Source organism: Tauraco erythrolophus, chromosome Z (genome assembly GCF_009769465.1).
Source record: "Tauraco erythrolophus isolate bTauEry1 chromosome Z, bTauEry1.pri, whole genome shotgun sequence".
Taxonomy (NCBI): Eukaryota; Metazoa; Chordata; class Aves; order Musophagiformes; family Musophagidae; genus Tauraco; species Tauraco erythrolophus.
This window is the reverse complement of record NC_141496.1, coordinates 85097958-85123886: the sequence shown is the minus strand read 5'-3', so window position 1 is coordinate 85123886 and position 25929 is coordinate 85097958. Positions and strand designations below refer to the sequence as shown.

Genomic DNA, 25929 nt, shown 5'->3' with positions numbered 1-25929 from the left:
ATCAATCACCTGCAGCCAACAGTTCAGAAGGGAAAGTGGGAGAAGAACAAGAGAATACTGTAATTAGTACAGTTCTGCAAGGAAACGGTATTTACAGAGCAGATGCACTGTATTATTTCATTCATAGATATTACTTTTTTGTTCTCTGCTATGCAGAAAGAATGTGAAACTGCAAATGTACCCGCACAAGAATCTTGTTTTGTTTTGTAAACACACTTGGAACCACAAAGCCGAAGCTCTCAAAGGTGTTTTAATGGATTTGGGTGCCCATTATCATCTGTCCTCACTATCTGCCAGAAACTAATAGACTCCAGGCTGCCTTGAAATCTCAACTGTCAGTTTTGTGGAAGCATTGTTTTTAAAAGGTCCTATCTATTTACATACAAGGTGAAAAGTAAAGAATTCTGCATTATAACTGGGTATGAAAACATGGTTACAGCCATCAGTGCAGAAATGACTAACTTCCGCCTCCTTTTGCAGTACTTTGTAGTTTAAATATGTTTCAGATGGGTTATAGTTTCAGGAAAGGCAAAGCTAGTATGCAAAGTAGAAAAATCCAAATGCTCAACAAAATAATGAAACATCAGTCATCCTCATGTCATATTAGTATTAAGTACACAGCATTACATTTGCCACTTACAATGTTCCTTTTATTATATAGTGTACTAGGCATCTTTTCAACATCAAGACTATTTCTTTTGTGAAGTGACCCAGCTCCCACTAACTTAATACTTTTCTCACACCCATTACTTGTATTCAGTTGAGCAACATTTCAGTCACATCGGTTTTCTGCCAATACTTCATTTTACTGAAGGGCAAAGAGCAGACAGGAAGGGAAAAAATGGTTTGTTGCTAAGTGTTATACTATGCTTTATCATCTCTCACAAAATAAGCTCTGGCACGAAAGATACTACTCTCAGCGAAAGGGTGGTGGGGAGGAGACAGTCACTTCTGCTTGCAGAATTTTGATCTCTGCTGTTGTACAGTTCAGGCTTCTGAATGTGTAAAGACCCACATATGACAACCAGGTGACAAGATGAGTGTGCAGTGAGCAGCTACTACTGCTATAAAAATATGCAAACCCAGTGGCCAACCCTTCCTTCTGCGAAATAGTGCTCTGCATTACTAACTGTAAAGCCAGTTGGGCAGGCTGTGGTGGACACCTGGCTTTCATTCCCGCATCAGGTTAGGTTTAAAAGCAAAAAAAAATATTGAAATAGTTATTCCTTTCATATACATATCAGGCCACATTACTGTCACCTTTACTGCTGTTATTTTTAACTTCTTTCACTCCAAGAAAAGCTCTGGAACCTGTACTCAAGACCAGGTGAGGAGTCTGCAATTCACACCAGTGGCATTTTATTTTATATCCTTCATGTGTCAGAAGACTAAGACCTCGTCCTCCTGTTATTTCAGTTTTATACACTGGCTTACTGTGACACTTTTTTCCCCTCTCTTCTATACTTTTCCGTTAGAAGGCATTGAGCTTCTTTTGCTCTTAGTTTGTTTAATTACAATCTATGTTGCTTCACAGCCTGCTGTGGATAGAAAACAACAGCAATGTGAGTTCAGCACTCAGTCTGGGGATTACTAAACTGCTGATTTTACCTATAACATAGAATAAAGACGATGTCATCTGCCTTTTCGAGTGTGCCTCTGTTTTTTTTTTCTTTCCCTACCTGTTATAGAAATATAGTATACAGTCAGGGAGCAAATGAGGGTTGAAACAGAAATAGCATGTTAAGAGAAGTCAAAGGAAAGCTCCTATAAATGTCACAATTTGGTTATTTAGTAGTGAACTTCCTAAAAAAGAGATTTAATATATAGAAGAAAATAATATATAAAATATATGTATTATCTTACCGAAGGAAAAGGGAGAAAAGGGGCAGAAGAAAGTACAAAGATAGTAATCTTAGATACAGAAAACCAGCAGTGACTGAAGCCCCTTGAACAAAATCAGGCCCAAAAGAAGAGAGTGAAACAACACAGATGCCAGTCCACCTTTTTCCTTACCAACAAAGACTGACAAGTTATTTGCAGATATCGATCTCCTTGCTGCTGTGACTTTCACACTGAAAAATTAGAGACAAACTCTGCAAGTAAGGCTCATCTCCTGCATGAAGCACTGTTTATTCAAAGAAGTGTAGGAAAACTATAGCAAGACAGAGCTTTCTTTCCTATACCTTGAGTTCAATAACTGGAGGTTTTTCTCTGTGTAAAAGAACATGAACTGTCCACTTTGGGCAGCTAATCTGTAACATGTATAAAGGAGAAAGTGGAAATTTCAAGTCATTGTCATGGTAATTTGCCTCTGGAGCCCATGTTGATGTCAGTATGAAGGCAACCACTTTTGCCAGGAGCTGAACTCTGCTGCAACTGCAGTTTGGCGCTTATGTGTAATAACGTAATAAAACCTTCTTAGTTACAGCTGCTTAGTTAGAAATCATTTTCATGGCAGAATATGGCAATCATTTTGTTTGTTGTACTTGCCTTGCAGTGACAGCACGAAGAACATGTATCCCAGTTGCCTGACTGAACTACATGAAGACACCCATAAGAACAAGATTTCCAATTTTCCTATGAAAAGTGGGAATGGAAGAAGCTTTCTTTTTTTCAAGGTTTCATCCTTAGAGTAAATGTGGATCCTATTTTAAGAAGCACTAAATATTTTGTCCTTATGCTGAAGTGAAGAGAAAAGCCATACTTGGACCTTCTACGTCAGCACACTTCAACACATCTAATCAATAACCAGGCTCCAGTTCTCTTCCTCTTGAGTAGAAAATAAAATAAAACGTTCCTTTTCCAAAGTCCTTCTAAAATGCTCTCTTAGATATGAGATGCAAAAAATCCTCCTCAAAAATTAGTCAGGGATTGCTAGTTATAAATATGAAAAATAGGGTGTTGGGCACAAGATCTTCAGTAGGAACAATGAGATTAGACTGATTTTCTGCAGATTTATAGAACAACTAACTTTCACATATTTTAATCTAAGGATGATACATGCAAGATCCTATTAAGTTTCTAAGGAATAAAGGAAAAAAAAATTACACTTTGTCAAGGAACTAGCATAACTAGGCAGGACTATCCAAATTAATAATAATAATGAAATAAAATAGTAACAATAATTTAAAAAATAATCAAATGACTGGTGTTCTTTAAACCTTCTCAAATTTTATTTGCTATTTCTGTCCTTCGTATTTTATTTACACTAAACTGAAGTGACAGTTTTAGAAATAAAAGACTTCTGTTTTCTTCACGGAGAAGCGAATATGCCTCATTGTAACGTGTCTGCTGGCAAGACAGCCTGCAGGACAGGTAGAACTCTTCAGTCTGCTTCCCAGGTTATTGCACAGCCTTTGAAGAATGGCAGAAACAGTGCCAGGTAGTAACAACTGACCAAAGCAGAAGTTTGAGTTGTATTTTGGTTTTAGTTGTTTGTTGTTTTTATTTTTTTCTTCTGCAGTATGAAGAACAGCTCTTGTAGGAATATAATTATCAGCTTCTTTCAGATGGTGCCAAAATACAACAGCCATAAATTAGAATGAGCCACTGTGTCTCTCCTGTTGTGAAGAGCTGTAATAAAAATAGGCTTTGATGTCTATCTTTGGATGTCAAATATGCTTTCCTGTAGCATATCCCACAGAATACTTATCCTCTAAATAGCAGCACATTTGCAATGTCCAATGTGTTTGAGAACTCTTATATAAGCTTTTGAAAAACTTATCAGCTCATTGCATCTTTAAAATCTCTGCATATGGAAGTTAGTCAGAAAAACGTCTTGTAGGATAAATGAACAGTAAAACTATTTTTCTAAGGTATAGCTTATACCAGCTGTTGCAGAAAATCTGCCTGCATACATATAAATGTGAACAGGGACAACAGGTATTTATGGACCTGTTGAACTAAATGCATTAATTAGTCTAATGCTTACAATGCAGAAATACTGTATCGTCTGTAAAAACCAACATTGCATTTCATTTTTACAAATTACATATGTGCCTGGAAAAAAAAAAAGTAAGCCAAACATAGTAAAACTCTCTTGTAATGTTTCATTAACACTGTTGACAAACATACAAACTACAGACCTGAGAAAACAATAGATATGACTGATCTTCTAAAGGCTGCTTCAAGCGAAGGAGTCTGACAGCGAGTCTCTGCTACTACGCTCACACTAATGGCAAATTATGACACGTGAATCAGTAAAGATCAGCATAAGCTCATCAATTTTACATCAGTCAACAAACCTATAGGCCTTTGCAGGTGCCAATTAAAATAATGAGACCTGTCATTTTTGTACCTGACATACGTATGTAGTTGAAAAGAGACGGGGTTAAGAAATCAGAATTTAGGAACTCAGTCCAGGTTACAAAATACTGAGTAATAACAGCCAAATTCAGTGAGAGGTACACATCAATGTGTATCAGCCCTTGGAGGGATCTACACCTCAAGTCTGCTCTGAGAAGCAACTCTGGATCCTCCTCACCAGAAAAAGATAAGGTAAGGAAATTAGACTTAGAAGGAGGGGTATGGAATATGAAAAGCAGCATGCTGAGAGACAAATTCAGTCAAGGAAACATTTGCTTATGTATTAAATAACTACCATTAGCACTGGAGTTTCAGATAAACATCTTTGTATGTAACTGAACAATAATTTTAAATTTCAGGTTAAAAAAAGCATGAGCTTGCTTTCTACTTTTCAACAACTATGTTGCTTCCAGAAACATTGGCTAAATAATTCATAAAGCTTCTTTTTCGGTGAAGGAAAGCATTTATGATCTTTTTAGGGCTGTATTGAAACAAATTACAACAAAAAGTGCTACAAACAGGGCATCAACAGCTGAACAGGATTAGATCCAATTAATTTAATAGACACAGATGGAGGCATTGCTACTTCAGTACGTATGCAGAGATCTTCACAAGAAAGGTCATGAGAACATAAGGGGCTGTTTTTAAAATGTACCAAAAAAGAAGAAAAAAACCCAACACACTGTTCAGACTGCAATGTCAAATTATGTCACTCTGTTCATCCAGCATAAAAAGGCAAAGGACCCCATCAAATTAGGAAACATGAAAATGATAACTCATTCTTTAGAGTGATGTTGATGAAGTTTATAATAATTCTGCAGACTGGCTTATGATATGATAGTATGTCTCAAGGAAAGACAGTACAGAGATCCAAAGTCTGAAGCAACATAGAGTATTTCATGATACTGCAGTTCATTGCTAATTATGGCAAGGCTCACTGCTTTCAGATATATAGTTTTGCTTTTACAAAGAAAAACATTTACAGCAGTGACATTGAAAAAAAAATCCATAACAAAGTCATATACATATTTGCTGGTGAACGACACACTCCTGAGCTAATACCCCTTCCATAGGTCTACCAGTGTCAGATCCCTAACAATTGCTAATCCCAAGTACCTGATGATAAGGTCAGGTAATGTCACAAGTACCAGGAGAACCTCAGATCTACATTGGCCTGCTGCAAACAGAACATCAACTTTTCAGGAGGTTTTTATTTTTCTGAATGGGTGGAGCCACCTTGTGAACATTTCACAAAAGAGGTACCTCAGTCATGAAAGTGAAATAAACCTTTCTCTCTGCAAAGTCTTCTCTCTCTGCCTTTAGGCTGACTACCTATATAGCACTAGAATCGGGGAAAGACTCAAAAGCAGGAGGTGACATCTCTTGTTATTCACCAGAACTTTTTATCAGAAACTCCTAGGCAGTACCTTTGAGCAAAAAATAAACTAAACAGGTATTATGTAAACAGGGTACTACATTTACTGCTTTCTCTTCTATTAATTATGATGTTTACTTAATGTACTACTGAGTTACACAGCAGCGGTACCCTTTCTAAAGATGTTTTGAGAGGATGAACTGTTGTAACAGAAAATATAGTCATCTGTGAAATCACATAGGCTACTTTTCTGAAAAAAATTATGTACCTTTTACATATCAATATACACCTATAGACTTGGAGCAGGAACAGGTGAAATTAAAGGGTCACTCAAGGCTACTTACAAAACTACACTGGATCACCTGCTCAAAGCAGCCTGAGGAACTTCCATCCACCAGACTAGTCCTTCAGTCTTTGTTGGGTCTGTCTTCCATTGTCAGAGACACTGACCTTTGCTTTTCAGGACAGCTCTGATCCGCTCCAGGGACAGAACCTCTGCTTCACAAATTACTTGCCTATCTTACAAACTTTCATTAAGGAAATACTCCTGCTAGGTCTTCTAAAAAATTAGCTTTGTTACTGCTTTCTTGCCACCCTTCACAGCTAAATTACTGAAAATCATTCAGAACCTCCAATAAGGGTAAATATACTATGGCAAAATATGAACTCTCTAATTTTGCCACAGTTTCTAGCCTTTAGTTTATGCACAAGCCTCAGAATATCAGTGGGCAAGCAAATAGTTTACATCTGAGAATCAGTCAGCTCTCCTGGCTTTTTTGAAGTTAACATCTGTTCTGAATTCTTACTCGCTATATGGTATTTAATATTGAATCTAAATACCTACATGAAGAAAATACTTAATATATTAAGAGTAGCTTCATATGCTTAAACAATACATCAGCAGAACAGCATTATATCTACACAGACTACTTTAAATAAGAATTGTAACAGGGCAACATTAACTTTTTCCAGAATCATACATTATTAAGGATTCTCTAATATCTCAATGACTGAATGATTAAGTGTAAATGGCTCAGAAAACTTTAAATAGAGAAAGAAGTGTATTTCTTTTTCAGGAAATCTAGATGCCTCACTAATCCCTTGGTACAGATACTAACCACTCGGTACTTGACTCTAAGGACTGACAAACCTTAACCATTTACACTGAATTCCAGGATTACTCAGGATTCCTTGTCTATGAAAGTAACTCATATTACAACCTAGACTTCAGTGAAAAGCTAGTAGGAAAAGCAAATTTCAGTTTAATCTTTCTTAAGACTATGAACTCCACAAGATAGAGATCATCATACTAGGTATATGTAGGTATACACTGAAATTTAGACATGCCTTAGTAAATTAATGAAACTAGTGCCTCATCCAGGTTTGCTTTACACTACACATTCAAAGCCAGAGACTGAAATTTTATTTTTTGATATATGTCCAGGACAAGCATTTACATGTCAAGAAAGATTCTCTCTCCTATTTCCAAAACCACTTCATAAACCAAGTACAATAAACATGAACTTCCAACACCACTGGAGAAGGGGAAATTCTGCTCACTTAGATGGCATTGTTTTCTTCTAATGCCAGCATATATCATTAAGAAAATATCAAACTGTAGGATTAAATTAAATATATTTTAATCTTTTGTCCAACAATGCTTTTTTTGATGCTTCTTCAGGACTGCAGGTAGCAGTGTTATGCTCTTTAAACCGGTATTTTTCAATCTGCTTTTCTGAGAAGCTTCTTGCTCTGTTAACCTCGTCACAGTATTGTTCCAACAGAGCATAATGGATAAGTAAATAAACATAAATTGTTTATTTGATCAAGTACCCCTGAACACTTTCAGATATTATGCATTAGTATTTAGACATATTATTTGCTACTATAGCTGCAATCCTATAATAGGAAGAAAAAAAAAGAACAATAGTACACCTTAAAGCTTACAAAGCTCTTCAGATACAACAAAATATAGCTTCTATCAGCACATTAATGAGATTTACAAATGACAGCCTTTCTTCAAATTAAATAACTGAGCTGAAACTGACATGTACATGGAACTTTGGCATAAAAGAGTGAAAAACAAATGAATCTTGTAATTAACCTCTTAACAGCAACACATACTCTGCCAGCAGTTGGTAACTCAAAGTTCAAATTTCTGCAACAGCATCATCATAGCTGCACTGATGATCAGTTTTAATGTAGACTGCTGGTAGGGCACACACAAATTGTGGGGGCACAGGAGAGAACAAGAGAAATCCCTACACACACGGTGTATGAGAAAGAACACTTTAGTGGAACAGAGGTTTTGTACAATTTCAACAGTGCACTGAGTTCTCATCCTTAATTTTTAGATTGAAAAAGAAAGAAAAGCCAAGTAAAAAAACCGCAAACATATTTACAGTTACTTTCTTCTATTTAGTACTGATCAGCCACAATGAGTGTGCTCAACCGTGCTGTTGCCCTCCTATTGCTAAAGCAGTCTATTTCATCTTGGTTCTTAATTAAAAGAGAAAAAAAGAAGCAAAAGTAATTCCATCACAGGAGAACTGGGAAAGCCTTGTTTTTCTCTAAGCCACAATTACATGTGGCTTCAATCATAGTCAAATTTTCTTTCTCTCCCATGGGGATTCCCCCAGTGTCTCAGTGCATCTGTTCCTAGCATTAGAGCATTCAAGTCTCTTTCCTCCACTTAGCTGCTTAGTTTCATGAAGCTTGCCTGAATTTCATCCTCTTTGAATCAGATTTCACAGAGGATTAAATTCATGACAAATTTATCTAAGCTTCAGAAGCTAAGGGTGGTAGGAGGACAGACAGAACATTTAAACTTGACACACAAAAGTTTGTTTACATAGAAAAACAGACTGGCAAAAGGTGTGATTAAGTATTCCTTACAAGAGGAAAACTAATGCCTGCAAATCCTTTCCATTGAAAAAACAGCAGAAGATTTTGCTTTTATTTTCTAAGCTGTTTTTGAAAAGGTTGTTTGATAGAATGTCAAGTCATGGAACATTTTACTTCAAAGTTTGGACATTTCTGGAAGTTTTGACTGTGTAAGGGACAAAACCTCTCAACCTCTCAAAGCCTTCCAAAATTTCAAGTGGTCTGCACTGAAAAACAGCAATGAAAAAGGGTAAGGCAAACAAGCAATTAAAAAATATACAGAAAAACAGAAAGAAGAGGTAAGAGCAGAAGTCCATACCCATCTCACAGAAAGCAGGTACAGAATACATATAGAGAAACAAGAATTAGATTTCATACAATTTTCCTAGGCTTAAATGTATCAGAAGAATTCAGCAATCCTCCTCATATAACCCGCAGTATCTTGACATCGCTCTAAACACAGAGTTGAAATACTCCTCTAAGCATCATGACATTTTGTTTGGGTTTGTGATTGGAAGCCATGAAACTTGATGAAAGATACACTGGACTTTTGATACAAGATACACTGACTTTTGTTTTGTCTTGACTTTTGTTTTATCTGACTTTTGTTTTATCTTGAAATTCCTGTTTAAATGCTTAAAACATTTCCAGAAGTACCTGTAAAGGCATTAATCTCCTTCAGCTCTTTGCAATTGTAAAAGCAGTATCAACTGAGACAACAGTCATACTGCTCAGGACATTCACACTTGTCATCTTTAATTTAATTTGTCACTACTTAGCAGGAAAACTTTATCTGGAGGGGGAAAAAAACCTGTTATCACTTCTGCTGTAAAAATAATCCCTGATATAACACGTATTACATTTCCTAAGATAAAACAAATAAACTCTTTCAAAGAAGTGTATTTGGACTCTAGTCCGAATATGAATTGTAGTGGAAAACAGACCTTTTAGGTACTAAAATATCTTTGCACCAAATATAAACCTACTTGAGGAGGAGTGGAAAATCTTTGAAAATGTTCATAGAAGCAATAAATTGTCAATTCTGTTCTCTTACTAAAGGCATACTTGACATTGCTTATGACAGAACCACTTGACTGAGAAACAGCTTCATAGAACAGCAACCAGCTGTCTTCTGACAAACAAGAAAGGCTACATTTGCTGAATAACATATGTCACGTTTGTCCATTTTTTCATTTTAGTTTCTTTTTTTAGATAAAGTTCCTTTTGTGCTGAAAAATACAGTCATTTTCCCCTCCCCACTACTCCTTCATTCACTGCTTTTACCAGTTCCTCTTCACACTGCCTGGGTAACACCTCGAGTTTCCTCTTAACTCTTCAAGAACTGAGGAATAACTTGGTGGAAAAATAATCAGCTAGCAGTCTAGAAAAACACTCCTAATAAGCTATACGTTTATGACTGCTGCTCAGTCTGTCTTTTTTGCCTTAATCACAAGTCTTTCAATGCTGTTCTGCATTATCTACCAATTAGTTATGCTAGTTCTAATCTGTACCAAGCCAGGTCTACACAAACGCTCCTCACATGACACAGTCTCAGGAGCCAGCTCTGGCTCAGCAAGTCACCTCTCTCTGCTTAACCACATTGGTAGGAGTTCCTCACTTCCCACCACGAGTGCCGAGCACCCTCAGGGAGAGACGGTGCTGAGCTCCTTTCTCATATAAAATGCCATTTCTCTCTCCTTGCAGAATGATTACATTCATGGTTGACAAAAACTGAAGGTAATTCCAGAAAAACAGTTAAAAATATGGCACGTGTGTGAAGGTATCCAAAAGTACCACGGCTCTCTTTTTAATGAGGCAAATAACAGCACCTGTCTTCTCACTGGTACGGGCACATACTGCTCGTTAGTCTTAACAGGAGTCAAGGAGATGTACAGATATTGTATTATTACTATGCATTCAGGATTATGTTCCTTTATTACCCTAAACCAGAGATTTCTGACTGGTAACAAGGAAATTTGTGTACTCTCTAGTTTGTGCCAGGACACTCTGAAGGAGGAGGAAGCAGCCTGACGAAGAAGATGCCAAACTGTAATTTTATTAAATAACTTGAAGCAGAATGTCATAGTCAATTACATACTTAAAGACTGAAAGCAGGCTCACATTTGCCAACAAATCATCCATTTAGGTTTTGTTTCAAAGACTGCTCCAGGGTTTCTGCTAATCAGAGACAAATGGCAAAGTGATGAGTCCTGCATCACAACATTTTGTGATACTCAACAGCAGAACTCCAGTGAGAAACATCTAAGACATCTACAACTCAATGCGTCGTGGTAGCATGGGGTTTTTGGTGTTCTTATTTCCCTGACAGCTTTTCTCATGGGAGGACTGAAGTTCCTCCAATGTACCATAAAAACATAAATAAAACTTCAGCTGGATATATTATTTAGTGCCATAAGGACGGACCTCCCTGCACTGATGCAGAAAGCAGAGGTGGGTACAGAACTGCAAGTGCCCGGAATCATCTTGGGGAAATTAGTTTAATACTGAGTAAGATCAGCAGTTTTCTTACATGTTAAAAGAAAGCTGCCAGCTATGACAGGGAAGCTAATCCTCATGAATCGTACACACTGAGAGTGTGACATGAACCAGTACTTGGTGAGGAGAAAAAATTGCCACCGAGCCCTAGCTGAAGAGGATACATCTACACCAGCAAGAACATGAGTTGGTGAGCTCCCATGGCAGATCTCCTGGCTACAGGGCAAGGTCACTTGTTTTGACACAAGACATGGAGAGAGCCACACACCTATGAATGCTGGTGCGAGGTCTGCTGTTAAGGGAACGTGTCCTGTTGTACTGATGAACTGGAAGTATCCAAACCTAGACTGCAGACGCTACAGTTCCAATCTGATTTTTTTAAGATAATGATGTGCAGGGTAATGGTATAACTGATACCATTTACTTCATTTTAGGTTATTTAATTGACTGGATCACAACTGGAGAGTAAACAAATCTAAACATACAATTGAAGTATAGGTCTGCTAAAACCCCTATTTATTATATAACTATTTTGGAATATCTTTACAGGAAAATATCATGGATTTATTAATAGCTTTTCTCTACAGTTAATTTATGGAGAGTAAAGAGTATTTGAAATATTTTACTTGCACTAAATTTGAACTCTTCATCCAGGCAACTCCACAGTTCTCTCTTGCTGACTAATGCTAATACAAAGTAGTTTTTTAGTTTCATTTGATGCTTAAAGCCATTTAAAAAAAAACAAACAACCCAGTACTCTATAACCTTATTTCTAGCAAAGTTAAAACTTGGTAAAAGATCATGGAATATTGAAGTCCTATAGCAAACTTCATCACAACCTGGACAAGATTGACAGAAGTTGAATTGAAGGAGCGAGCTCTATTTCTACTAATGTGCATTCGTTAGTAATTTTATTCCCTAAAGTTTGTGTAGATGCATTTTGGGACAACTTGTGATGGTTCTGTAATTAAAACTTCATCTTTGTTACACCCCAAAGCACATCTTATTCCAAATTTTTATAGCAAAACATCAGACCTATGGAAGACGTCACATCAGTGAAATTTACTTCCACTTAATGAAAATGGAAGCTGCAAATATCACTTTGATCAAGTAACTCTGCAAGTCATTTTACTTCTTATGAAAACATAGTTGGTCAAATTTTGTTAGGAAGTAAAATCCTTTTAAAATAACTTGATCTTTGTGGACAACATGCATTTTAAAGTAAAGAACTACATCTCGGCACACGAGTAAGCTTATCAAATTTAAATAGATGCTGTGTAATCCAAGATTCCAAATCACTCCCAACAAAATTCAAGATACTTGAGTTTGCAGTGCTTACCTTTCTTGACAAAAACATAAAGAAATGACTGTTCTGCAGTACGACACATAGTAAAGAGATCCACAAGCAGGCAAGACCACACAATACAGCACACTTCAAGTGTACAAGGTAGAGTACAGGCACATGCACAGAGTCCCAGCAAGACTTGCTGGCATAAGCATGATATTGGACAGTCATGGCTCAAGTACATTCAAACACAACTCAAATCACATCCAAGCTAGCTTCCAAGCATCTGCACAACTCTTCTTGAGACTTTCCTGTTTTTATCCTTCCTGGGTTAAAATCAGACAGGCTCTAATCACAACCATGGGTCAAGTTTTGTAGAAATTCACTTCAGAAAATGGTCGTTTCGAAAGTACTTAAAGCAGACTATTCAGCTCTGTACATTCAGAATAAAGATCAACTTGAAAGTAGGTCCCTTTTCCTGGCACATCACAATTTTCTGCAGCTGCCTTAGGCTACAGCCAAGTTACAATAAGTATTTCCTACCCTGATCTTAATATAGTTTGGTTTACGGCACAGACTAAGGCCTAAGCAAGTTTTTAATGCCCAGTTTAGTTTTGAAACATGACAGAATATTTGAAATATACTATTACATTTTTGCTGTGTCTATACTTCCATTTTGTGACCCCAGTCAAAATACATACAATAACAAATATTTAACAAATCCTATGGGCTTCTGGCACTCCTCCTTCACTGGAGAGACTCAAGACTGAGCTACAGAGACATTTGCCCTTTCTGCTCTTTCTTTCACAGAGCCCTCTTTCATTGCACACATTGTCAGACTTTGAGCAAAACGGTGGGGAGTCCTCTACCACGTACACAGCCTTTACCTGCTAGAATAGAGCATAGATTGGTCGCGTTGATAATGCTCATCTACATTCAAGGAAGAAGAAGAAATTGTGGTTGCCAAGGAAGCTGCCTCAAACAGAGATGGAGTGCTTGGCACTAGATCCGGCTGGTGGCGTGAACCTAGTACTGCATACACAAAAATAAAAAACATAAACAAATTTTATTTCAAATCGAATCCAAGAATCTCTATGCAAATGTATGGAGTCACATAGTCCTCTCAACAGCTTCTTGAAGCTTCTTAACATGTTTGAATTGATAAGATTGTAATATTCATGTGCCCTTACCCACACTCTTCAGCGTTACAGGGAGAATTTCAGCTGCTAGCCAGTACATTCGGCAGAATACAGAGCAACATCAAGGTCAAAAATTAAACAGCGGTAGGAATATCTGATGAATTCTTCTAAGTTCTGGGACTGCTGTCACACTACCAGAGCCCAGTTTTCAGATGGGATTAGGCACCTGATTATCCTTTAATTCTGGCTGCAGATGAGCTGTGAAAGGGGCAAAGCCTGTATCTCTTCAAAAAGACTCTGGGATCAACGAACTGAGCTTCAAAGCACTTCATGTGACATGTTTGTTTAAAAGTCAGTGGAAAAAATAGCTCTCACTCTGGCCTTAATCCGCTACCTGGGCTTGATAAATTTTTTTAGGATCCCTTGAATTCCAGAAGATTAACATCATACTATAACCGTGATTCTGACTTCCTCTTGCTCCTGAAGGTCCATTCTGCCAAATGACTAACAACTCTCTCCATGAGAATAACCTGACTGAAGTTTTGAAAGATGAGCCCGATTGGAAGCTTTCTAGTTACCGGGTTTCTAGAACTTATACTAAATTCCTGTAAAAACACTGTTTAGGCTGTTGATTTAAAAGACATTACCTTCTTCATCAAGGCTAGCATAGCTTTGTCCTTCAGCAAGAATGCCATGCTTTTCATCCTTCCACTCCTGGCTAACCGCACACACTATTTCTTGTGATGTTGCCTTTAGGGCTGTGATGGAATTGCACCGTTTCTTTGAAGGTGAAGACTTTAAAGCTGCGTGACCAAATGAACATAGGTGTTGAATGATGTCATCTTATCTCCCTGCACATCTTTAACAGCACATAGAAAAGCAAGCCATCTATAAAGCTAGAGTTTCTGAATACAGAAAAACAACACATCCAGACACAAACCCACTTATCAAATATTATATTAAAACTAGAGCCAAAGGCATTGTTACTTCATCTATGAGTGAAGTACTTTTGTGGTTTTTTTCTGGGGCTTCTTACTGCTCATAGAACAAAAAAAAAATCAAGTCAGTTAACCAACTTAGAGATTTGTAACTTAGTCATGTCAATCTACAGAGTATCAACCCATGTAATCACAGACAGAAGGATACAGGAAAAAAACAACAGGAAAAATGAAAAGACATTTGGAGTGTTCTGGAAGGTTATGATCATTTCATTTAGCAGTGAACTACTGCTATATAATGATGTATGTGCTACTGCAGAATTTCCACTTCAGACACATGTCAAACACAGTCTTGGCTAAAATAAACACTTCCAAAATGTTTATGGCTTGCACATTCAGGTATGAGCATCCTCTTTACAATTCTTACCAGGGTCTGCCTACTTATAATGGCATTTTGGGTGAAACTCTAGAATCTTACCATTGCTACTACCACTGCATCATGACCCCCATTTGTAGTTCTTCTTCTGGAGAAGAAGGATGTCAGACAGCTCTTTTAGCATTTTTCAGTTGCCAGCTGCTGACCTCCATCCATTGGCTGCAAGGTTACTTCAGATGTACTGCAATAGTTCACATTGTGTTCTATCACTAAATTCAAATTAAAAGCATCAAAGCTACTTGGCTAAAGTCTGAAGAAAAGAATCAGATCCACAGCTCCAGGACATTGTTAAAAAAATAACATAGTAGATAGCTGGTGAGCTAGCCTCTGCCCAAGGCTGAATCTGCTTATTATGTTTTTATTGTTATTTATGGAGGCTTGTTCTATGCACTAGGGAAAAAAGCACACATTCAGAACATGGCTAAAGAGTTTAAACTGAAATGCAACTCGAAGTTTAGAAACAATGTTCCTGAAGGCAGGAACACTTTCGATTCTTTATTTTATGAAAGAATGATAATGCATTTTAACCATTAATCCACATAAAAGTAGAGTAGATCAATGTATGCAGAGCAGATCAGTAGGATATTAAGACAGGTTAATAGCCTGGAAAAATGAGACAGACAAATTAAGATTACACAGAAAATCAGGCATGATGTCCTTAATTGTACACTGTAGTTTTCAAATACAGAACAGGTTGTGTCTTGTGCTGACATAAATCTAGCAGTCAGAATTAGAAAGAACTGGAAAAAGTCTCAAATGATCATGAAACATATATGGCTGCATGAGATATTTATTTTGTCCAACAGACAGAAGTATCAAGTAGTTCCTCTACTGTCTCAGACAATAGATCTCCCACTAGTTCTCTGCCAAATTGTTCTAGGGTTTAAGAGATCTGAGTCTCAGGAGGGTCCTTTCTCCTGCTGAATTTTGCTTCATATCTTGTCATATTATATCAGATTCTTTTATTTTTATATTAATCATCATTTTCTGAAGGATTTAACATTTAATAACTTAAGTTGTTAATTTGTGCTAGCACCTTAGTCATTCTTATTTCACTTAAATCTCATTTAGTTTTATCCTTCATTTGTATTTTGGTCTACCTCTATGCACATAGACTTGATTCTCACTCCAGATAACCAATGACAATGTTAAGAGACTAGTGACACTGGTCAAAAAGGTATTTACAAAACATCTTCTATCAGTCTGACACAATGCCACATGTTCAATGCCTTTTCTGTAGTATTTGAGCCAAGTGTACATTCCACATTCAACTCTACACCAAATACAGTTCCACAAGTAGGACATCAAACTGCTAACTATGATCCATTTTGGAGTATAAATTCCTCTATAAATGACGTAGTTCTAGCCAGGCAATTTATAAGTATTTGTCAAGAACTCTGCTTTATAAAAAGCCATGGAACTCACAAAACACTGTTTCCTAGAGGCTAAGCAGAAACAGCCCTTCTCTTACCGGAAAAAAAAAAAAAAAAAAAAAGAAGTGTAATTTCAGCACCTTCACAGATTTAAAAAACAATTTGGCAGTAAAGCAGTAAGTTAGTATGGACACATACTATTTAAACCACCTGATATGTATGTCTAGGTTTTATATCATTTGCCATAATTGTTGAAAAAGACCTCACGGCTCAGGTAACCAGAACAGCTTTTCCCCAAAGGGCAGCCTGGGCCACAGGAACCCCAAGCACTCATCTTTGCCTTGCTACATATTCATCAGGGCTTCCCTTCAGCCTTCCTCACTGCACACACACTGAATGCGTCTCAGCGGTCATCATCATCCTTCTCTGCACTTGCGATGCTTCAGACCGAATCTCCTTTCAGTAGTCTGACCAAGTCATAGAGGACTTATCCATCAATTCATTAATATTGATAAGACTCTCCAAAAGTCTTACTTTCATAAATAGTAGTCACAACATACCATGCATACAGGGAATCATTAATTAGGGTTAAGTCAAATTCTCTCCTTGTCTTCTAAAGATTCCTTCACTCTACTTAAAATATCTAATTTCTTTTTTTTTTTTTTAGTGCAGTTTCCCTCAGCTTTCCCCTGTAAGTCTGTTGCTTTTTTTTTTTTTTTGATTGTGCAATGAGAATATATCTATCATATCTGGAGGAACTATAATTCAAGTAGATACGAACATACGAATTTATGTTCAAGATGCGTATTCTTGCACGACAGCTATTTTTTCCCTGTTAATTTTCAAAGTCAGGCTAAATGCAGCAAGTCTGAAAATAAATCTGTTCCTTAATACTTGCAAATTCTGTTGTTTTGCTTCACAGCTGTACCCAGATTACGATAAAATATCTATATTGCTTACTCCATGAGACTAAGGCAACATTTTTTTATTCTTTTCAGTTTGGAATCAAGAAATAAAATGTGACAGCTATTTCTCCAATATTTTTGCTGAAATCTAACTTCATATGCCTACTTGGTAGTTACTGCAGTGTTTGTACTCTTTGGAAGGTACAGCGCTGGGACAGAGTTAATCTTATCTGTAGTAGCTCTATGGTGCTATGTCTTGGATTTGTGATGAAAACAGTGTTGGTAGCACCCCAAAGTTTTAGTTATTACTGAGCAGTGCTTATAGAGCATCAATGCCTCCCCACACTGCCCTGCTAGTGAGGAGGCTGAGGGTGCACAAGAAGGTGGGAAGGGACACAGCTGGGATGGCTGACCTCAACTGACCAGAGGATACCCCAGACCTTATGACATCGTGCTGAGCAATAAAAGATGGGGTAAACAAGATCAAGGGGCAAACATTCATAGTTATGGCATTTGTCTTCCCAAGTAACCATTACACACAATGAATTCCTGCTTTCCTGGAGATGGCTAAACAACTACCTGCTGATGGGTAGTGGATGAATTCCTTACTTTGCTTTGCTGGCAGGCACAGCTTTTGCTTTCCCTGTTAAACTGCCTTTATCTCAACCCAAGAGTTTTCTCACTTTTACCTTTCTGATTCTCTCTCCCATCGCACCGGGGGACACTGAGTGATCGTCTGCGGAGCTCAGCTGCCCACCAGGGTTAAACCTCAACATACAGGAAGAACTTGCCTACACAGGATCAATCTACCCTCCATCCCCAATGCCTTAAGAGGACCTACAGTTTCAGGATCTACTTCAAGGTACAGAAATCAATTAATTTTATTAGAAGGAAGTGACATTCAACAGTTACATTGTTGCTGCAAGACTTAAACTTAAGCCTTTGGTCAGCTCTTGGTAGTGAAGTCCCACTGTAGCGATGGCGGGTTTATCTTGCCTTTTTTTCTTTCCTCTGTGTATTGAGTTTGTGTGGCAAAATTGAATAGCAGTGGGGCTACAGAGGTAGTTTCTGTGAGACGCTGCTAGAAGCTTCCTCCATGTTTGACAGAGCCAATGCCAATCAGCTCCAAGATGGACCTGGTATTGGCAAAGGCCAAGACCATCAGCAAAGGTGGAAGCGCCTCTGGGATAACGTATTTAAGAAGGGCAAGACACTGCTGTGCAACAGCAGCCAGAGAAGAGGAGTGAGGTTATGTGAGAAGAACAACCACGCAGACATCAAGGTCAGTGAAGGAGAAGGAGGAGTTGCTCCAGGAGTTGGAGCAGAGATTCCCCTGCAGCGTGTGGTGAAGATCAGGGTGAGGTAGGCTGTCCCTCTGCAGCCCATGGAGGTTAACAGTGGAGCAGAGATCCACCTGCAGACTGTGGAGGACACCCCACGCTGGAGCAGGTGGATGCACCCAAAGGAGGCTGTGACCCCATGGAGAGCCTGCGTCGGAGCAGGTTCCTCGCAGGACCTGTGGTCCCGTGGAGAGAGAAGCCCACGCTGGAGCAGGTTTGCTGGCAGGACTTGTGACCCCATGGGGGACGATGCTGGGGCAGTCGGTCCCTGAAGAACTGCACCCCATGGAAAAGACCCATGCTGGAGCAGTTTGTGAAGAACTGCAGCCTGCGGGACGGACTTACATTGGAGAAGTTTGTGGAGGAGAGTGCTAGAGCAGGGGAAGAGAATGAGGAGGAAGGAGCAGCAGAGACAACGTGTGAAGAACTCACAGCAATCCCCATTCCCCGTCCCCCTGCACCACTCTATGAGAGGAGGTAGAGAATTCAGAAGTTGAGTCCAGGAAGAAAGAAGGGAGGGGTGAGATGAAGGCATTTTAAGATTTGGTTTTATTTCTCATTATCCTACTATGATTTGATAGGTAATAAATTAATTTCCCCAAGTCAGGTCTGTTTTGCCCGTGACCGGTAATTGCTGAGTGACCTCCCTGTCCTTATCTCAACTCACCAGTCTTTTGTTATATTTTTCTCTTCCCCTGTTCAGTTGAGGAGGGGACTAATAAAGTGGCTTAGTGACCATCTGTGTTTCAGCCAAGGTCAACCCACCACACCCTGTAAGTAACTAACAGTGGTATGTATCTTACTCTTGTGAATTAATTAAAAAGATTAAGGAAGGAGAAATGGAGGGGAAGACTAGAAACAGGTGATAGTGACAAAGACAAAAGACTTTATTAATATCCAACTTCTGATTATTTTCCTGATAAAGCACAGAAGAAATCCATATGAAAGGAAAGAATGTCTATCTTTTCAAACATGCTGGAGGTGGTATGTAAACAATTTTTAGTTTTGGAAATTATTCCTCACTATGAGGGTGGTTTCTTCACTACGAAGGTGGTGAGGCACTGGAACAGGTTGCCCATAGAAATTGTGGATGTCTCATCCCTGGAAGTATTCAAGGTCAGGCGAGATGAGGCTTTGTGCAACATGGTCTAGCAGAAGGTGTCCCTGCCCATGGCAGAGGGCTTGGAACTAGATGATCTTTGAGGTCTCTTCCAACCCAAACCATTCTACAATTCTATGAAATTAAATAAAGCCAATGGGAGTGTTCCTATGAATAACAGATGCAGAACCGCACATGTCACCAGATAATGAAATTTATTTTTATATCAACGCTAGTATAAGGGAATCTGTTTTACCTTCAGATGTCCCTGATGTGACAAAACATACATAGCAAATAATTCTTTGTGGTTTTACTATTAAAGTACAATTCCATTAGCTCCAGTGAAGAAACTCAACTTCTCAATGTAAGTGCTACATGACGTTGAAGAAAGGATTCTTTTACTGCCAAGACAGGAGTGTTATAAAGTAATGATTACAAAAATATCTAAAAGAATAAAGGTGACAATGTTCTTACCTTGAACTTTCTTGAAAACTCTTGTACTCATAAACTTCAAAAATCTGTCTGCATAAAAACTTGGTCGGTGAACTGAAACAGTATCCTACAAGATTGAAAAAGGTCTCAGTCAAACTTTCCATAACCAACTCACAAGCAAATTGTCAAGAAAGAAGCTGGACACCCCAGGTAAATGATATCATACATTTCAGGCACACTCTAAACAAGTGAACCCTAATCCCTTCCTTTTCAAAGGTTAATTACTTCAAGAACTTTTATTTAAGTACTTCATATATGAAATGCTGAGTTATGAATTAGGCAGCCATATTCTGCAAAATCTTCCTAGCATTCAAAATGCCTTTTGTCACATCACATACCTTTCTCAGTTACAGATTTGTCCATGTCCTGCTAAGTGGCCACTGTCTTGTGTAAGTTACAAGGACAAGCTGATAATTTTAGTTTCTTCTTGAAAGATCAACAAATAAAATCAGAGCGTGTATTGGGAAACGGACTTAAAGGATATCAGCAACAGCTCGAACTATGTAGTGATGGTAGACTACAAATACACCGGAGCCAGCTCTTTCCTGGTCAACATAAGTTGCCAGTTCCATTAGCAAAAGTATCAGCAGTTAAAAAAAAATAAAAATCTACTTACCCCATCATAAACGAGAGCCTTCCAAGAATGTTCCAGCTTCTTCATTAATCTAAGCATATAAAACCAAAATCAGAACTGCTTTATAAAATTTCCACATTCGTAAGTAATTTCAGAATTGCTTATTCAATAAAAACTTGAAATTCAACTTACCTGTAAGACTGAAGAATATCAATAATACCCATAAATAGAAGCAGCTTTACTCCTTTGTGGCTTTTAGCTGGAATACCTCCCATTCTGAGAGAAACAACAAAAACATAGTTAGATTGTCTTTTATGACATCTCTCATCATTAGCAGGTGAACTGTACCCACTTGCAAACCCAAAGAAATATGCACAACATTAAAGCTAGATGCTACAGTGCAAAGTAACTTCACATACAACTGATTTTAACTGGCAAACCTAAAGTATTAAGATCCAGTGGTAAATATCCATTACAAATGAAGAGTATTTTGGGATAACTTTTAGATAGAAGTGGAAATATTTAGCTGATCCAAAGATTGGAAAAAACAACAGTTTATTACTAAGCAAAATAAATCATTTTGCCTAGCTAAAGGACAATTTTATCACTTTATTGATCACATGTAACAAAACTGTAGAAAGTCTGCACATTACTTCAAGTCTGAAAATGTTGTTTTCTATATTTTTCACTAAAAATTAAGTAGCCATTTTTCCTAAATTTCTAGCGACAGAAAAAGTAACAATACAGAGCTAAAAAGTCTGATTGCCTGCATCTGCACTTGCTTCAGAGTATTTACTCAGCCATGACCTTAAAAAACAAGGTGCTCATATTGAGACCCTCTTCCTACTCCACCACCTAGAAAAAAGGGTCCATTGCTTTCAGAACCACAAGCTAAAATCCAATTTTCAGTTTGTCAGTTTCTGTTGGCACTGATGGATTCACTATAAAACCAGAAGAGACTGGAGATGCAACACATGCAATACCTCTAAATATTTTTTAACAGTCTGAGAAGCAAGTAATACACACCTGAATCAAGTACTAAAGACATAGTCGAGAATATATTCCCCATTCTGCCAAAGCACAGTAGTCCCTTCCCTTGACAAAACAGGGCTATCGTCTACTCAACAGTTTTTTTTTGGGGGGGAGAGGAAGTTTTTTAAAATATTATAGGCACCAAGGAAACCATGTAAGAACAAGTGGAGTTTGAATTACTGTAAAACCCTGTTACTGTAAACTCCAGCTCAATCGACTGGTCAGACTTGCAGAAGTGTTAAGTGGATTACAAAACTATATTTCGTCAGCATTTCCTGGAAGCTATGACTGTAAATTCAATCCAGTACAAGCAGCAGTTAATGCTGCTGAGTATCTATTCTCATCCTCATGCTTACATGGCCTTGTAATGAACCACAGCAGAAGACTGACCTAGGGGTCTTTTTTGCAAGACCTACGCTTATTTTCATCCACCTTAGTGAGGTTTGCCACTCTGCCAGTTATGTCAATACGAGAGAGGAGAGGGTTCAAGGGGCCAAGGAAGGACTCAACTGCTGCAGCAGGCTGTCAGCAGTAGTACTACACTGCTCAGGATGTGGGCAGCACTACATTAGCTCAAGTGGTGTGGGAGTCAGGATGCGTTTCCATACATAATAACTACAGAGACCTTCTCGGATGACATATCAGTTTTGGCTTTTAGTTAAAAAAGACAACCAAACCAAAACCAAAACCCAACACCCCTCAAAACTGCCAGTGAAATACCTCTGCCACCATACAAGAGCATTCACCATCTTCCGTGTGAGCATGAGTAATGCTGTAAAAACTGAGTGAAATTCAGCTCTGTCTAATTTACGTTCAAGAGCTCTGAATATCTGGAAACCCTCTATAAATGCTAAATATCCCAATTCTCCCATTTGTTTGCTGTAGGTTTAAGCACATGTTTCTATATCATCACTGTATTTACCTAGACAGTTTCCTAGAGAACCAGAAGAGTAAATCCTTAATTTGAAATTAAACCCTCATTATAATAAAGGACTGATTATACAGAATGAGAATGGTGAACATAATGCTCTCATTAACACTGAAGGTATTTCAAAGGAAACAATTGAATAACTATTGTCTATATACTTAAATTTCTGCTTCAGTTCTCGCTAGACAGAAAAATAAGAGGAAAGCCACAGTTTCTAACCTGGGGAAATATCATGCATGGATATGACTGCACTTCAGTGGCTGAAGACACAGTTCTACATATTGAGTATGCTATTTTGAGATGAAAATAACCACTGTAGGAACATCTATTTCGATGTTAATAAATAGTTTTTGCTTATGGCTCATCAGGCTGCTGCCAGTTAAAATCAGATTATACCTGGGACTCTTGTACCTGTCTCATAACATCTGTTACAAATGAATGCACTTGTGCATACATAAGTCACTCTGAACTACTCAAATTTGCTACGATGTATTTAAAGATGATCAATCAACATTTTAATTTCCTGCACTGCAACAAATCTTGAGAGTCGAGTATTTGGGGAAAAAAAATAAAGGCTTAATCTTTCAATTTCTGAAATGCAGTGCACTCTTGAATGTTTTGCCTGTTAATATCAAGTGGCATAGACCGAAGAAACAGAATGTACAAGTTTTGACAGTAACCTTAAGAGCAGGTTATGGCACTTACGTGTTTGCTGTCTCTGTGGTGACAGAGTCCCCCGACTTCCCAGGGCCCTGTATAGACTCCATGGCTGTGGAATAGAGAACTTTCTGCCCTCCAGGACGTTTTGCATCTGATGTGCTCTGGGAACTCTCTCCTTCTTTTTCCTTCATGTTACTGTTCAGTATGTGGATTCCCAAAAGCAGACTGTAATCCATGATCTTAAAACTTTCTAGAACCTACCAACAAAGAAGAAATGGCTGTACCGAAACAAAAAAAGACTACATACAATACGAACTACACAGCAGCCTTTCTAAAACTTAACTAAAAATAGGCCTTCAAAGCAGAAGTTTCTCTGGTTCTTTAATTACAATCAAACAAAAATTTTTACTATCTCACATAAGTCAGAGTGCTAGTTAGCTAATTAGCTCAATGCTCTTGTTACAAGTGGGAGAGAAAGATGCATAGCTGAAATGTAACCTGACATTAGTTTGTAGTCAAGGAAGACATGTCCAGTCAGCACCTTTTTATTTATAGCAAATAATCGATAATTGTTTCATGACATACTTATGAACTATAGACATTTTGAAGTCACCTCTAATGCATGTTCCAGACTTCACCTAGCATTTTTGCCCAGACTACTCTCTACCTCCTTTCCATCTCCTGTTTATAATCGAGAAAGCATTCTTGGAGAACTTTCAAATGTCAAAAGGCGCACTTGCTAACACCCTCTCATTAACAGCTGATGGGATTTGGGTACAAAAAACATGACTCTCTCTCAATTAGGCTAAATATTATCTAAACTGCAAAGGCAGTTCTATTGAAGCATGACCTAACCAAGCAGACTTCTTTTCTAGCTCTACCAACTATTTTTGCCTCTGTCAGTACATGAGTTCCCTTTCTTCTTTCATGTACATGTACTGTTCTAGGTTTCTAGTGAGGTACATCATTATGAAGTCTGGCATACTGCCATTAAAAGGAAATACAGTTCAAGTCAACATGCAAACGTGAACTAAAACAAGCTGTGATCACATCTAGTAACATAATCAAACTGTTAGCAGACAGCAATTGGATTAAGTATCTTATACAACAGCAGTGTTAAGTGCAGGGAGAAAAACCAGTAGCAACCAGGAAGGATAAGCTGTGCCACTCACCTCTCCTTTACCTCATGCAGATCAGCAATGATTCATGATATGTTTTGGCACACAACACCCTAAGATAATAGTGTAATTTTTGGCATGAAATCAAGAGGCAATAGTCCATCTTTTTACGTGAACAAGAACAAAACGCGATTTTGCACAAACGACAAATAAAGAGCAGTACCTGCAGGTATGTCACTTTGATGAAGGCGATCAAAGTATAAATATTTTCACACAAAACACTGAGACGGCTTGTGAACCCTAGGGCACATTTTGCAAATCGACAAAGAGACTTGTTGGCAACCACCAGGAAAGTCTAGTGGTCTGTGAAATTGTATGAGGAGGAAAAGAGAGTCTACTACTTCACAAAACCTCAGAAATAATTTTAACTCTAATGTCCAAGTACATACGCAAAGAGGTAGGAAAGCTTTGTTCCGCTCCATCTGTATTTCTTATGTACTCATTGTATTAAGTAGAAGCCAAATGTACAACACAGCTGAACTCTTTTCAATCTCTGGCATTTATTTTCCATGAAGAACATAGTGTCTTAATTTTAGCACCATTGTAAGCATTTAAAGTGAAGAAACAAAGCATAACACACTGTACTTTAAGTGTAGAAAGGCACAGCCTCATTCTGACTGCCAGACACGAAGGAGGAGTTTAGAGGACATAGTCAGTTTGATACTACTCAGAGTAATCCTGCACAGAGGTGGGTTGTTTCAAATGGAACAAGAAAAAGGCTGCTAAGGTATGGCTCTCAGTACTCCACAGCATCCTCTAATGACAGAACTCAAACAGGGTTCCAGGACACAACAAAAAAGCATATTCTAAATTACCATACAATAAGGTAATGAAATGTTATTATGCATTGCGTGGTAGCGTTGGTGGCTAATAAATTCCTGGTTAACAATCAACATTTGCAAAAATAGTGCAACTAACAGGTACAAAGGCACAGACACTTGGTGCCAATTAAGTTCTAGAATTTTCTCTACTGCTTGCTTACTGCTAGCCTTTACTCAGACTTTCTCAAAAAGAAATTACTGTATAATGTATTCATTAAAAATATGTAATCAGTGGATGTTTTCCACCAAATACTTAAAGTAGATTCTGGGTAGGCTGAAAAAAAAAACCCCGAAACAATTCATCCTCTATAATAAACACTTACCTTAGCAGTACAGTAAGCAACACTGTTTATGCAAAGCCAGATTACAGCAGCTGGTTGGGTTTGGAAAAAGCATCACCACTGCTATTTGACAGTTATAAACAGAACTGCTCACAGCTCTGCCTTCAACCTATTCTCTACTGCCTTTTGAACTAGATTACATTAGACACATCATGGTCTAACTGCACTAATTACATAACCTATGACTAGGATTGGATGTAGCCTCACGGAAGGCTGTGGTATGATGTGCTGCTGTTTCTTCCACAGGGACCTCTTATGTGATAAAATTCATCTTTTTGACTGCATCAATTCACCACTGTCGCTTCAACCCATACTACTCGTACTATACA

At 38.0% G+C, this 25929-nt stretch overlaps 1 protein-coding gene across 1 annotated transcript in view; it reads right to left on the bottom strand.

The window, feature by feature from the left end:
• PIP5K1B (phosphatidylinositol-4-phosphate 5-kinase type 1 beta) overlaps positions 1-25929 on the bottom strand; it is a 115519-nt gene that overhangs the window by 12542 nt on the left and 77048 nt on the right. The window contains exons 9-14 of the mRNA XM_086629004.1: positions 23306-23517; positions 20833-20916; positions 20683-20731; positions 20049-20133; positions 14131-14286; positions 13232-13376 (exon numbers count right to left, since the gene is read on the bottom strand). Coding sequence (XP_086485130.1) covers positions 13232-13376; positions 14131-14286; positions 20049-20133; positions 20683-20731; positions 20833-20916; positions 23306-23517 — 731 coding nt within the window. The remainder of the gene's footprint in view (positions 1-13231; positions 13377-14130; positions 14287-20048; positions 20134-20682; positions 20732-20832; positions 20917-23305; positions 23518-25929) is intronic.